Source organism: Erigeron canadensis, chromosome 2 (genome assembly GCF_010389155.1).
Source record: "Erigeron canadensis isolate Cc75 chromosome 2, C_canadensis_v1, whole genome shotgun sequence".
NCBI lineage: Eukaryota > Viridiplantae > Streptophyta > Magnoliopsida > Asterales > Asteraceae > Erigeron > Erigeron canadensis.
The window spans coordinates 46100199-46113672 of NC_057762.1; the positions used below are offsets into that span (position 1 = coordinate 46100199).

The window sequence follows — 13474 nt, forward strand, 5'->3', positions numbered from 1 at the left end:
TCATCGCCGACACCGCTATCATCATTGTCTTCGCATTGCGTATATTACTATCTCAAGACAACCTGCCTTTAATTTTGTTCCATATTTCAAAGGAAATTAACATGGTGTAAGACTACCGGATATGGCATCTTACCAACGTGTACGGCAAAATGAAATGATCTATATACCAAAAGATAACCAGCTAAGAGTTTCACGATGAAATATGCAAATTTTATCAATTATCAAAAATTATTCCTCTTAGTTTTTCGTAGTAAAAGGAAATAGCACATATAACCACTTCCTATATCTATATATCTATACTCTATAATAAAACAAACTACACTTTCCCCTCTTTTTAACTCTCTACCTTTAAAATAATCAAAATACCCTTAATTTTCAATATATTCCTAACTCACACATTAAATCTACCCCAATATATCCCTAAAATATTTTACGAGATAGGTACCCGCGCAATGCGGCGGCGGGGGCAGGCAACAGGTGGTGCTAGTGGCAAACTACCCTTCCCTATTTTCAACTCGCTACTTTTAAAATGTCCAAAATACCCTTAAACTGTTACACATTCCTAACTCACACACTAAATCTACCAAATATATCCCAAAAATATTTTACACTCACATTTATCCAAGTTATCTATCTTCTTTACTAATTAATGTAAATATTTATACCTAACATCTTTATAATATTCTTAATTAAGTTATTTACAAAAGATACATGCATCTCTTTACCATAAAATAACTACACTATCATTTACATCAAAGACTTTTAGATTAATAACCACATCGTTACCATAGATAATTTTAAGAAAGAAATCTTTTTAACTAATGACGAGAATGCTACTTATACTGCATACGTCGATCTCAATTCTTTCCAGTTTGTGTTAACATGGATTTCTTTTAATTTTAAGTTTGAATAGCGACATATATATCTCATAATAATTAGCATATCGTGTATCTTTTAATTTAATTGATTTTCATTCAAATAGTTAAAAATGTCCATCTTACTATTTTTATGTTTGTAAAACTTTTTTTTTATATTATTACTTATCTTTGTTAATTCCCATGCTCATTCCTTCATTGACTTGATAAACGAGCAAAAGTCGAAGATATACACGTTGCATTTTTTTTTTATATCTCCCCACCAAACACCAATTAACATCACAAACTATAATATTAGTAACAATGGGATCGAAGTGATTATGGAGTGGGGTGGGGACTATTGCGGGGTCCTTCCCGATAGCTGAATTAAACTAAATAAGAAGAATACAAGCTCTCTATATATAAAAATTATTATCAACCCTTAATATTAAATTATACCATTAGTCCATTATATTATAATATATACCTCTACTAATCCTCTTTCAATCAAATATCTTTACTTACACCAATTGTTGCTGTCACCATCCGTCGCCGCCACATTGCACGGCTATCATGCTCGTAACCTCTCAAGAATATCGAGTAATTGCTTCTTCTTTTTTTTTTGGTAACATTGAGACTGATATGTTACACATTATTATCGGGTTAACCCATTTTTTGTACGGCAGAAATTGCAATCAGTTAGACCATTTTTTCTGCTACAAATAAAACATAATAATAAAGTTCAAACAACGATAATCAACATCATGTGACAATCTAAATTTCTAAGCTGTTAAAGTTTGCAAAATAAATAGGTTTTAAATTAAATTAAATTTTTTTATCACCGTATAATATAATGACTACATATTTTATTAAAGCTTAGTGTTTTTTTTAGTATGAGCATATGTATAAAAGAAAAGTAATATTTGATGCAATTCCGGTTCAAGTATGTATAACAAACAAAACAATTATTAGTTTTACGAGCATAATACCCACGCATTGCGACGGAATTTTGTTTTAAGAATGAGATAGATTAAGGGGTAGTTTAGTCCAACTGTAAAGGTGGGTATAGAAAGATGTATTAAGGTAAGGGGCATTTTAGACTAATCAGGTTCTTAATGACTTAAAGCTAATTTACTTTATAAGGAAGTATATATATACATTTTTGTGGATCATGAAAATTTTTATGAATTAGTGTATATATTTGTGTTCAATGAATCTCCGTGTATTAATATTATTACTTTTAAACTTATTTTTTAATAAACAACCTCTTTGATATGTTGTATATAATGGTTTTGGTTCAAATAAAACGACTATCTATACTATATTATAAAAAGAATAACTTTTTTTATTTTTGGTAATGTTGAAATTATATAATATTTTCACTTTATACCCCTTAAAATACTTTCATATACACTATCCTCTTAACATTAATGATTAAATTACACTGTCAGTCCTTTATCATTTAAAATATGTTCATTAACCTTTTACATCAATTATATATACACAACTCACCGCCGCTCCACCACCAACAGTCATCCAGCCATCACACCGTCGCCGTCACGACCACCGCCGCATAGCGCAGGTACCGTGCTACTTAAATTAAAATAAGATAAATAAAACATTAGTTCTTTTTAGTTGAATATAGTTATAATTCATGAAAGTTCTCGTAAAATAATATATATAATTGTGTTTAATGAATCTATTAGTTTTATCATGATGTAATAAATGAGATGTTATTTTATTTATTTTATTTTAATACTTATTTAACTTCTTTATAAAAAAAACTACTCCTTTCCTTTTCAAGATTGTATCTTTAACAAATCCAAAATAATTTTAATTTTAATACATTTTTAACTTACACAATACATTTACCTAAAATGCCTTAAAATATTTTTCAATTATATTTATCTAAATTATTACTATCAAATTTAAATTTTTCCATCTAATATACTTATAATATTTTGATAAAATTATTTACAACATATATTTATTGAAAATGATTAATTCTCCTAAACTTTCTCCTAAAATCTTTAAATAATGACATGTGTCTCTCACTAACTCTCTTTTCTAATTTCAACTCTTGATTTAGCCATATGTTATAATCTTATAATTAGGAGGATTAATCATCTCCCATCTATATTCATAGTGCTAGTACCTATCTCGTTTTATAATAACTAGTCTCATCTCATATAACGTGTTTTTGTGGTGCATTAATCGATCATTCAATTTGAATTCTCATCTCATATAACGTGTTTTAACCCCCCGTGTTTCTTCTCTTCTATATGAATTTTGATTTCGTTTTTTAACCCCTGCATGTAATCTGTTACTCTCCCTGTATTATCTCCCTAGCTTTTCGTTGGGCTTTTTAGTATTACTCGTAATAAACAACCTGAATGTTATAAAAAAAAAAAAATTCGAAATCGAAGATATAGCAAAGAAGGAAAGAAATGGACCCACATTTGTTTTAGTATCTCGCCACGTAAAAACTAAGTGGGACCCATATCACTTGGAAAGGGTCGGTGTTAAGTTGGACCAATTCAAAATATAACTTGTTTCATAAGAAAAAAATAATTCTATTTTTACACATTATTTTACATTCTTAATATAAAGTATATTTGTTTAAAATAAACCACACCAAATTGCATTGTATATTGCATCACATCACATACTAATATAATAATAATAATAAATCAATATAAATACATAAATAAATACGAAGAGTTAAACATTCATTTTAATTTAGTTGAATAAATAAAATAAGTTTGTTGTTAATGTCAACTGTATATATAATATATACATGAGGAAAAGGAAATATAAGAGGGTTGCATACCTTAGGTACTCAACAACCTTATATTTCATCCCCAAATATATAATATAAGTTTCTTCATGATTGTGTGAGCATTATTAACTATTTTGTTTCGTGTGAGTTTTGTAACTAAAAAAAAAAAAACTAAAATTTAGTGATTAAAGAGATTAACGGAGAAACAAAGGGTTTTATTTCTCCCCCCCTTTTTTTTTTCCGGTTGCCTGAACCCCAACTCTTTTGTCATTTTCATATGTATATATTTATACACACACATTCTATTGATCTCAAAAAACAAACACTTAAATAAATAAAAGATATATATATATATATATATATATATATATAAGTAGCAGCTGGCTGGCATTCTTTGATGTTATCATTTTTATGTAATGGGCTTGCTTCCATTTTCGTTATTCTTGATGAAACTGATCAGGTACACTTTCTTGTTTCTTTTTTTTTTTCAATTATTATAACCTTTTTTAATGTATGTATGATAAAGGTTTGATTAAACGTGTGTCAATATTTTCATAATAAGAATTTGATCTTGTTAATGTATGTGTGTAAAAGTTCTGATTTTTGTTTAAATGGATGTCAAGATTTTTATAAAATTTTCTAATGCTTTTAATTTATGTGTGTTTAAGTTTTGATATCTATTAAATGGGTGTCAAGATTTCTATAGATTTTTGTTTTATCTTTGTAAGTATTGTGTTAAAGTTTTGATTTTATAAAATGGGTATCAAGATTTTTGTTTGAATCACTTAGGTTGGGTTTTCTTTGATTTATGTTTGGGCAATGTATATTCTTTTCTTCAATATTTTGTTACACTCTAGCTGATTAATTCTTTTTCTATACAGTTTTTTGACATATTATTATCAAGGTTTTTAAATTTTATTAAGTTGATCTTTATAAATTGAGGACGTAAGTTTCTTTTTTTTTTTTGTTTATATAAATATACGTATATTATATTTTAAATTAATGTTTAATTATTTCTTGTCAATTATAGCACTACTTTTTGATACAAAGCTAATTGCCGAAACTTAATCAGTAACTCAAAAAACTGTTTAGGCATAACTAATGATTTAATAGCTTTAAACTAAGGTATTTAATTCAAACATGTGCAGGATTTTGTAGCCTTTATATGGTAGATTCATCATTCTTGTTGATATTGCGATTTTCGTCCTTTGTTTGTGGGGATTCTTGTAAAAAATGGCTGGTGGGAGAATAAGGGCTAGGCTGAAAAGAAGCAGTTTGTACACCTTTGGATGCATTCGACCACCTCGTGAATCTATAGACGAGCCTCATCAATTTCATGGGCCTGGATTTTTAAGACAAGTTTGTTGTAATCAGCCCGGGTTTCATCGGAAGAAACCTCTGATATACCCGACAAATTATATATCCACCACAAAGTACAATGTGATCACCTTCTTACCCAAGGCTCTTTTTGAGCAATTCCGGCGAGTTGCTAATTTGTATTTTCTATTAGCTGCGGCTCTATCTATCGCACCCGTTTCGCCTTTCTCGCCTTACAGTATGATTGCACCGCTGTTGTTTGTCGTCGGGCTTAGTATGGCTAAAGAAGGTGTGGAAAATTGGCACCGGTTTATGCAGGATATGAAGGTAAATATGAGAAAAGTTTTAGTTCATAGTGGCGGTGGTGATTTTGTTAACAAGCCATGGATGAAACTCGAGGTCGGGGATGTGGTCAAAGTGGAAAAAGATTGCTTCTTTCCTGCCGATTTATTGTTCTTGTCCTCTAGTTATGAGGACGGAATATGCTACGTGGAGACTATGAATCTAGACGGGGAGACAAATTTAAAGGTTAAAAGAAGTTTAGAGGTAACCTTGCCTTTAGACTATGATACAGCTTTTAGAGATTTCCAAGCAACGATTAAATGTGAGGACCCGAATCCTAGTCTTTATACGTTTGTGGGTAATTTTGAATATGATCGCCAGATGTATCCCCTTGATCCTAGTCAGATTCTCCTTAGAGATTCCAAGCTTCGTAACACTGGGCATGTTTACGGGGTGGTGATATTTTCTGGTCATGATAGTAAAGTGATGCAAAATGCCACCAAACCTCCTTCTAAAAGAAGCACAATTGAGAAGCAAATGGATAAAATCATTTATGTTCTTTTTACCCTTCTTGTGCTGATTTCGTTAATCAGCTCAATAGGGTTTGGTATAAAGACCAAGTATCAAATGCCCAGATGGTGGTACCTGCCCGCCGATGACAAGAAATTATATAATCCACATTATCCTTTTGTATCGGGCATAGCTCACCTGATTACAGCTCTTATTCTTTACGGGTATTTGATACCAATTTCACTGTATGTTTCAATTGAGCTCGTGAAGGTTTTACAAGCATTGTTCATAAACAACGATATACACATGTATGATGAAGGAACCTGTACTCCTGCTCGAGCCCGGACATCAAATATAAACGAAGAGTTAGGGATGGTAGACACAATTCTTTCTGATAAAACAGGGACGTTAACATGTAACCAAATGGATTTTCTTAAGTGTTCCATTGCTGGAACCCCATATGGTACTCTTTCTAGCGAAGTAGAGCTTGCTGCCGCCAGTCAGATGGCTATGGACCTCGAAGGGACCCATCACGGTTTTTCAAGAACTGGTGCACTGAATGGCTCCGAGATCGAAATGGAAACTGTAGTTACTCCTAAAGGTGTAAGTTCTCAAAACCATATCAAGGGGTTCAGTTTTGAAGACAATAGGTTAATGAATGGAAATTGGTCTCAAGAACCCCATAAAGATGTTCTCTTGATGTTTTTCCGGATTCTTGCTCTTTGTCACACTGCAATTCCCGAGCTAAATGAGGAGACCAGAAGTTTTACCTATGAAGCTGAGTCACCAGATGAAGGAGCTTTTCTTGTTGCAGCAAGAGAGTTTGGTTTTCAGTATTGCAAACGAACTCAATCAAGTATATACGTTCGTGAGAGGCATCTCTCATCTCATGAGCCTATTGAAAGGTACCGTGATAATTACGATTGAACTAGTTCATTGGCTTTATAGTCTCTTATTCTTGCATGTTATTGTTAAACAGGGAGTTCAAACTTTTGAATCTTTTGGATTTCTCAAGCAAACGAAAGAGAATGTCAGTTATTGTCCAGGATGAGACGGGGCAGATTTTGTTATTATGCAAAGGTGCAGACAGGTCAGTCTCTTGGAGGGATGACATTTTTTTTCCCGGGGATGAGTGAGGGTTAAGCTAATGGGTCAAAACTGGATTGATTGACCCGAGGCGCTTTTTCAAAAGTTCCCACATGTGATTTAGAAGTTTTCATATGTTGGACACTTTTTATTTAAGCTGATAGTTCATTTATTTGTAACTTCCAGCTGTTTCATACTGAAATCTAATCTTGTTTGTTGGTAAATGGTTCAGCATAATCTTTGATCGTTTATCGAAAAATGGAAAATCATTTGAGGAGGCCACCAAAAAGCATCTAAATGAGTATGCAGAAGCTGGATTGCGTACACTAGCATTTGCCTACAGAAAGCTTGAAGTGTCTGAGTATACTACTTGGAATGATGAATTTATGAAAGCCAAGACTTCCATTGGTGGTGATAGAGATGCAATGCTTGAACGCTTATCTGACATAATGGAAAGAGACCTCATCCTCGTTGGTGCAACTGCCGTGGAGGACAAACTGCAGCCAGGGGTATTGAACAATGAGTAGTAGCTTATTATCAAGGTTTTCTTTTCAAGTTTGCTTATGTTTATATAATGGATTCTTTTATAGGTGCCTCAATGTATCGATAAACTGGCCCAAGCTGGTCTAAAGATATGGGTTCTGACTGGTGATAAGATGGAAACTGCAATCAACATAGGGTATAATTCCAATCCGAAATGGTTCATGGAATTTGAGTAAAAAAAATCTTATGTTTTGGGTTATGCAGATTTGCTTGCAGTTTGCTTCGGCAGGGAATGAAACAAATATGTATAACGACGAATTTGGAGATGTTAACCAACGATTCTAAGAAGGTACTTGTTATTATTAGTTCATATATAGAGGTGGCAATATGGGCAGGCTGTGCTAGTTAGGTAACAGATCCAAACGGGATTGGTTCAGATTGTTTAGTATTGGTAAATTCCAAAATACGCCAGTCTGCTTAACCAGCAAACATATTTGTCCCTTTATCTCGAACTTATGAAAAATTAGTGTGTATAAATATATGATATATTGAATAAAGCTGTAAACATATAGATACACTTTGGGTCATTTTCAACTTGTTTGACCCATCAGACCTGTTTCATTTTAATAAGTAATCCGAAATTTGCACATTCGTCGGATAATAGATAAAGTATAACCAAAATCAGGTTAATGGGTTGAGAGTGCCACCTCTAAACTTTAGTCATACATATTATAGGTATTAACTTTCAAAATTCGCCTTCATTGTTACTTGCTGCTGATCAGGCTGTGAAAGACAACATTTTGATGCAACTTACCAATGCATTGCAAATGGTTAAGCTTGAAAAGGATCCACATGCTGCATTTGCGCTGATTATTGATGGGAAGACACTGACTTATGCATTAGAGGATGATTTGAAGCATCAGTTCTTGAATTTAGCCATTGATTGTGCATCTGTAATATGCTGCCGTGTCTCTCCTAAGCAAAAGGCGTTGGTATGCTTACTTTTTTTTTTGGTTGCTGATTGGACATGTAGTAGTTTGGTCATTGCTAACATGCAAAAGTTTTAATTAGGTTACGAGATTAGTGAAAGAAGGCACTGGGAAAACAACTTTAGCAATTGGAGATGGTGCAAATGATGTTGGTATGATTCAAGAAGCCGATATTGGTGTCGGTATTAGTGGTGTTGAAGGAATGCAGGTTCGTAATAAATTAACAAGCTTTTGGTACAATCGAGTTTGTAGGTGGAATAATGGCTGAATCATAGGGGGGTTGGGTGATGGGTCAAAGCAGGTGACTTTTGTGTATGTCAATATAAGCAGAATTGGAATAACCGATCCCTTTTCAACCTTTTACTCGTTCATTCCTGCCTCTTTCCACTGTTTTTACCTCATATTTTGCTCAACCATTTATGATGAATGAACGAACATGTTACCGAACCTAAACAATGGCTCAGAATTGCCACCTCTATTCTAGTGTAGAAATTGTCACAACTTTTTGATTTTCTGCAGGCTGTGATGGCAAGTGACTTCGCAATAGCTCAGTTTCGGTTTCTTGAAAGGCTTCTTGTTGTGCATGGTCATTGGTGCTATAAGAGAATCGCTCAAATGGTACAAAGTTACAAACCAATCTACCTTAATGTGTTCTCTGTTAAATTGATAACATTAATCTGACTTTTAATTTCTACAATGCAGATTTGCTATTTCTTTTACAAGAACATTGCTTTCGGTCTAACACTCTTCTACTTCGAGGCCTTTACGGGATTCTCTGGACAGTCGGTCTATGATGATTGGTATATGTTATTATTCAATGTTGTTCTTACATCATTGCCCGTCATCTCACTTGGAGTTTTTGAACAAGATGTTTCTGCGGAGATCTGCTTACAGGTTAGTCTTCATGAGTTCATCATGTGGAGAGGTGGTTGCATGGGCAGGTGGGGTAATGTGTCAAACTTGGGTGTTTTTTTTCCTGGATCAGACTGGTAAGAAAACATTTTTTTGGATGTTCAACCTGCTCCCTTTTTAATTGAAGATGCAATTTCAAATTTTCAACCTTTGACTTATCAATGGGTTGATTTGGTATGTTATATATACAAGGGTCGGATGTTGCTCAATGCATAAATACTTCGAAATCTGTGGCAAAATAATCGGATTATTAGAAAATTTAGTTATCTATGAAATTGAAAAAGATAATCTTGGGTATAGAATATACTTCGACTCATACAAAAGTTGCTTGTTTTGACATCAAATGACGCCAGTGTTGCCACCTCTAATCATGTATTTTTTTTTTGTTCAATTAAAGTTAAATACGTAATCTACTTGTAATTTGATGACCAACCGTGACCTTCTACAGTTTCCAGCCTTATATCAGCAAGGACCAAGAAACCTATTTTTTGACTGGTATAGAATCTTCGGATGGATGGCAAACGGTCTCTACTGTTCGTTAATTGTGTTCTTTCTCAACATCATAATCTTTTATGACCAAGCTTTTCGGGCAGATGGTCATACTGCTGACATGGCAGTGGTCGGCACGGTCATGTTCACTTGTGTCATCTACGCGGTCAACTGCCAAATCGCCCTAACAATGAACCATTTCACATGGATACAACACTTCCTAATCGGGTTCAGCATCATTACATGGTACATCTTTCTTGTATTATACGGGATGCTTTCACCTGATCTTTCAGGAAACGTGTACAAAATCTTTATAGAAGCTCTTTCTTCTGCACCAATTTACTGGCTCAGCATACTATTAGTAACAGCTGCCTGTAATTTACCTTATCTTGCTCACATATCCTTCCAAAGATCATTCAACCCTATGGATCATCATGTAATACAAGAAATAAAATATTACAAAAAGGATATCGAGGATCGACATATGTGGAGAAGAGAAAAATCCAAAGCAAGACAAGAAACGAAGATTGGGTTTTCAGCGAGAGTTGACGCAACCATCAGAAATTTGCGGTTTAAGTTGCATAGGAAATCATTAGTGTTGAGTCCTCGTGCAGTGTTGAGTCCCCGGGCCGTGTTGTAACCCACTTAAACTGTATGTTACAACCTCGTTCCGGTGTTTGTCCATGTCATTTTCAACCCATTATTGAAAATATAGGGTATAGTGAAAATATCAGAGCTTTCTTAAGAAGGCAAATAGAAAGAATGTTAATTGTAGGTTGTTTCTAATTTCTATGTATATTTGTAACAAGGGATTCATTTTAGAGCTGATATAGATATAGTTTGATATCACAAAACAAGCCACTTTTGTTTGTCTCGATGACTAACTTTCGGTGATGCTTGTTTCCGAAATGATTTTTTGTTTGGTAAAGATCATTTATAAATTACTGATATGATTTACAGAAAACCAACTTTTTAAAAGATGGTAGAAAAAATTGGTGACAAGAAATTACAAAATTATGATTATACTTTATCACGCTTTCAATATGATTTTGACCAGATCAAGGTATCTACAACTTGTAGACGTAAATGCCATTTTCCATTTTGTAACAAAGCACTAAACTTTGAAGTGTTTAGTTAACAACAACAACACTTGTACCCAATCCCTGAACGGGGTATGGGGGAGGTAAGCTGTAGATAGTCTTACCTCTACCCAAAGGTAGAGAGACTGCTTCCATAAGGACCTCCGGCCAGGAAGATGTAAAAGTCGTAAAAGGGTAAAGTGTTTATACATGTCTGTCGAGAACATAATAAGACGATATACCTGTCAGATGGGTCCACTGGGTATGGCTACCTTAAGAGTAGGGAAGGGTAGCAAACGTACGGCCTAACAAATACCTTAGCACAATACATAAACTCTAGCAACCATAGTACGCAAATAACAACATAAAATGTAGGAACATAATAAACAAAGTCTTCAGCAAAGAGCTCAAACAGAGGGAACGTAAACCACCAGGACACCATACCTATACAAATGAATTGACTAAAAACTAAGGGGATTAAACTATTTCAAAACAACCTGCGGAGCAAAGTACCTTAAGCCGCTAAGCTAAACTAATCCTGGTCTACTCACAAAGACGCTCACAAAACGACAAAGGTAACCTATACACCTAGTCCTCTAGAAACTGTCTGTTGAGTACACCCGACAACAAAAGGATAAGGAAAAGTAGTAACAGACAACCTAGAAAAACTAAAAGCACAGGTTTATCAAAACACCTATAATAACAACCATATAGAACATAGACAAATTTAAAAATGTTTCAGCATAAAGCCCAAACCTACCTCCATATAAGGAATTAACTAAGAAATCCTTGCGCAACCTATGAAACACACTAACTTAGCCGCCTAGCTAACCTAATCCTAGTCCTCTCCCAAACTCCCAAACCCCTATACTAGTCCTAGTCCTCTAATAAGATCTTATGGGTCATGTCCTCCAACAGGCAAAGCATTTTGGGGCAGCCAAGAGTAACCTCCCCCCTCGATTTTGGCATCCCTCTACTCTGGCCAAAATCACTACGGAGGTTACTGAGAAACAAAGTCTAAGAAAAAAAGTCTACAAAAACCTATTCCCATATGCCTCACACTCACAGTCCACCTTCTCCACCAGAAAACTCCTTCGTATCCTTCGGTATTCTGTCCTTCCACCTCCGTCGACCTACCTCTTCTCCTGTCAGGTCAAAGCCTTCTTTGGCATCGAGTCACCTATGTTGGGCCTACATCTCCCGGTCAAACCAACATAAACCACCTTAGGCAAGGCAATATGGGAAAAAGATGTCGATCAAAGTCCCGCAAAAGTCATACCCTAACCTAATCCTCTACTCTAATCCTAGTTCTCCAGGCCTTCCTATCTGACGCCATGTCCTCCAACAAACCAAGCCCTATTAGGTCCTTCACTAATCGGTCCTCCCACCTCATCTTAGGCCTTCCCCTTCTTCGTATGACTTCGACATGAATAGACTTCGCTCTCCTTAGTGGTGTTGTTCGATCCCTTCTCTTAACATGGCCAAACCATCTCAAGCGCCCTTCTCTTAGCTTGTTAATGATGGTCCCTACTTCAAGTTCGTCTCTAAAAACTCCCGTGGGGATTCTGTCTAATAGGGTCTTCCCGCAAGACCACCTTAGCATCCTCATCTCTGCCACCTCTACTTGAGACGATTGGAGTTTCGTCATCGGCCAACATTTTGACCCGTATAACATAGCCGGTTATTTGGTAACTTCACCTCAGTTTATGAGTGCATACAAAAGAAAGTATTATGAGGATTATGCAAAAAGGCATCCAGATAATGCAAATGCATATAACTATGTTAAGTTACTTAAATCAATATCATATGGTGATTCTAGTGTGCTAGATCAAATGAACAAAAGTCAGCTCATAAACCAAAGCAAGAAAATTTTATTGCCAACTCATTTGAGTTACTTCACATGGATTTATTTGGTCCAGCGAATGTAAGAAGTATAGGTGGGATGTATTACTGTTTGGTGGTTACTGATGATTACTCGAGATTCTCATGGGTATTCTTTCTTCAATCGAAAGATGAAACTCCACAGATTTGATAAATTTCTTTGTCGAAACTGAAAATGTTTATGGAGTTCGAGTTAAGAGAATCAGGAATGACAACGGAACTGAATTCAAGAATAAGACATTGGAAATCTTTTGTTTGTCCAAAGGAATCCAACATCAATTTAGTGCACTGTATGAACCACAACAGAATGGAGTTGCTGAAAGAAATAATAGGACTCTAATCGAGACTGCCAGAACAATGCTTGCTGATTTTGGGCTCCCTACTATGTTTTGGGGGGAGGCAGTGAATACAGCTTGTCATATTTTGAATAGAGTTTTTGTAGTTAAGCGTCATAATAAGACATGCTATGAGCTTCTACATAAGAAGAAACCGAATTTGTAAAATGTTGAACCATTTGGTGTATCGTGTACTTTCTTGAAATATCTACCTCAGTCAAAGTTTGATCCAAATGTTGAAGAGGGATTTTTCATGGGTTACAAACCAGGTACTTCAATTCGACGGGTTTACAACAAATTGACCGGCAAAGTTGACCTTGGTACTAATGTTAAGATTGTTAGTCATAAATCGGCTATTCATTATGGAACAGGAAAGAATTTCGATTATGACAGTGTGTTTCGTTCATTACACGGTCATGCTTCTTATTCAGATCCTGAAACAGTTGACGATGTGATCATTTTAAGAGATCATGTGGAT

The 13474-nt window shown here is 34.8% G+C and overlaps 1 protein-coding gene across 1 annotated transcript; it reads left to right on the forward strand.

Annotated features, from left to right (window-relative positions):
- The first annotated feature begins 4013 nt into the window (after positions 1-4013).
- LOC122589896 (probable phospholipid-transporting ATPase 4) lies at positions 4014-10562 on the forward strand. Its single transcript, XM_043762224.1, has 11 exons — positions 4014-4093; positions 4782-6647; positions 6722-6832; positions 7061-7337; positions 7419-7507; positions 7576-7660; positions 8094-8303; positions 8383-8508; positions 8820-8918; positions 9003-9194; positions 9661-10562. The coding sequence occupies exons 2-11, from the start codon at positions 4867-4869 to the stop codon at positions 10339-10341; spliced, it is 3651 nt and encodes a 1216-aa protein (XP_043618159.1). The 5' UTR covers positions 4014-4093; positions 4782-4866; the 3' UTR covers positions 10342-10562.
- Positions 10563-13474: the final 2912 nt, after the last annotated feature.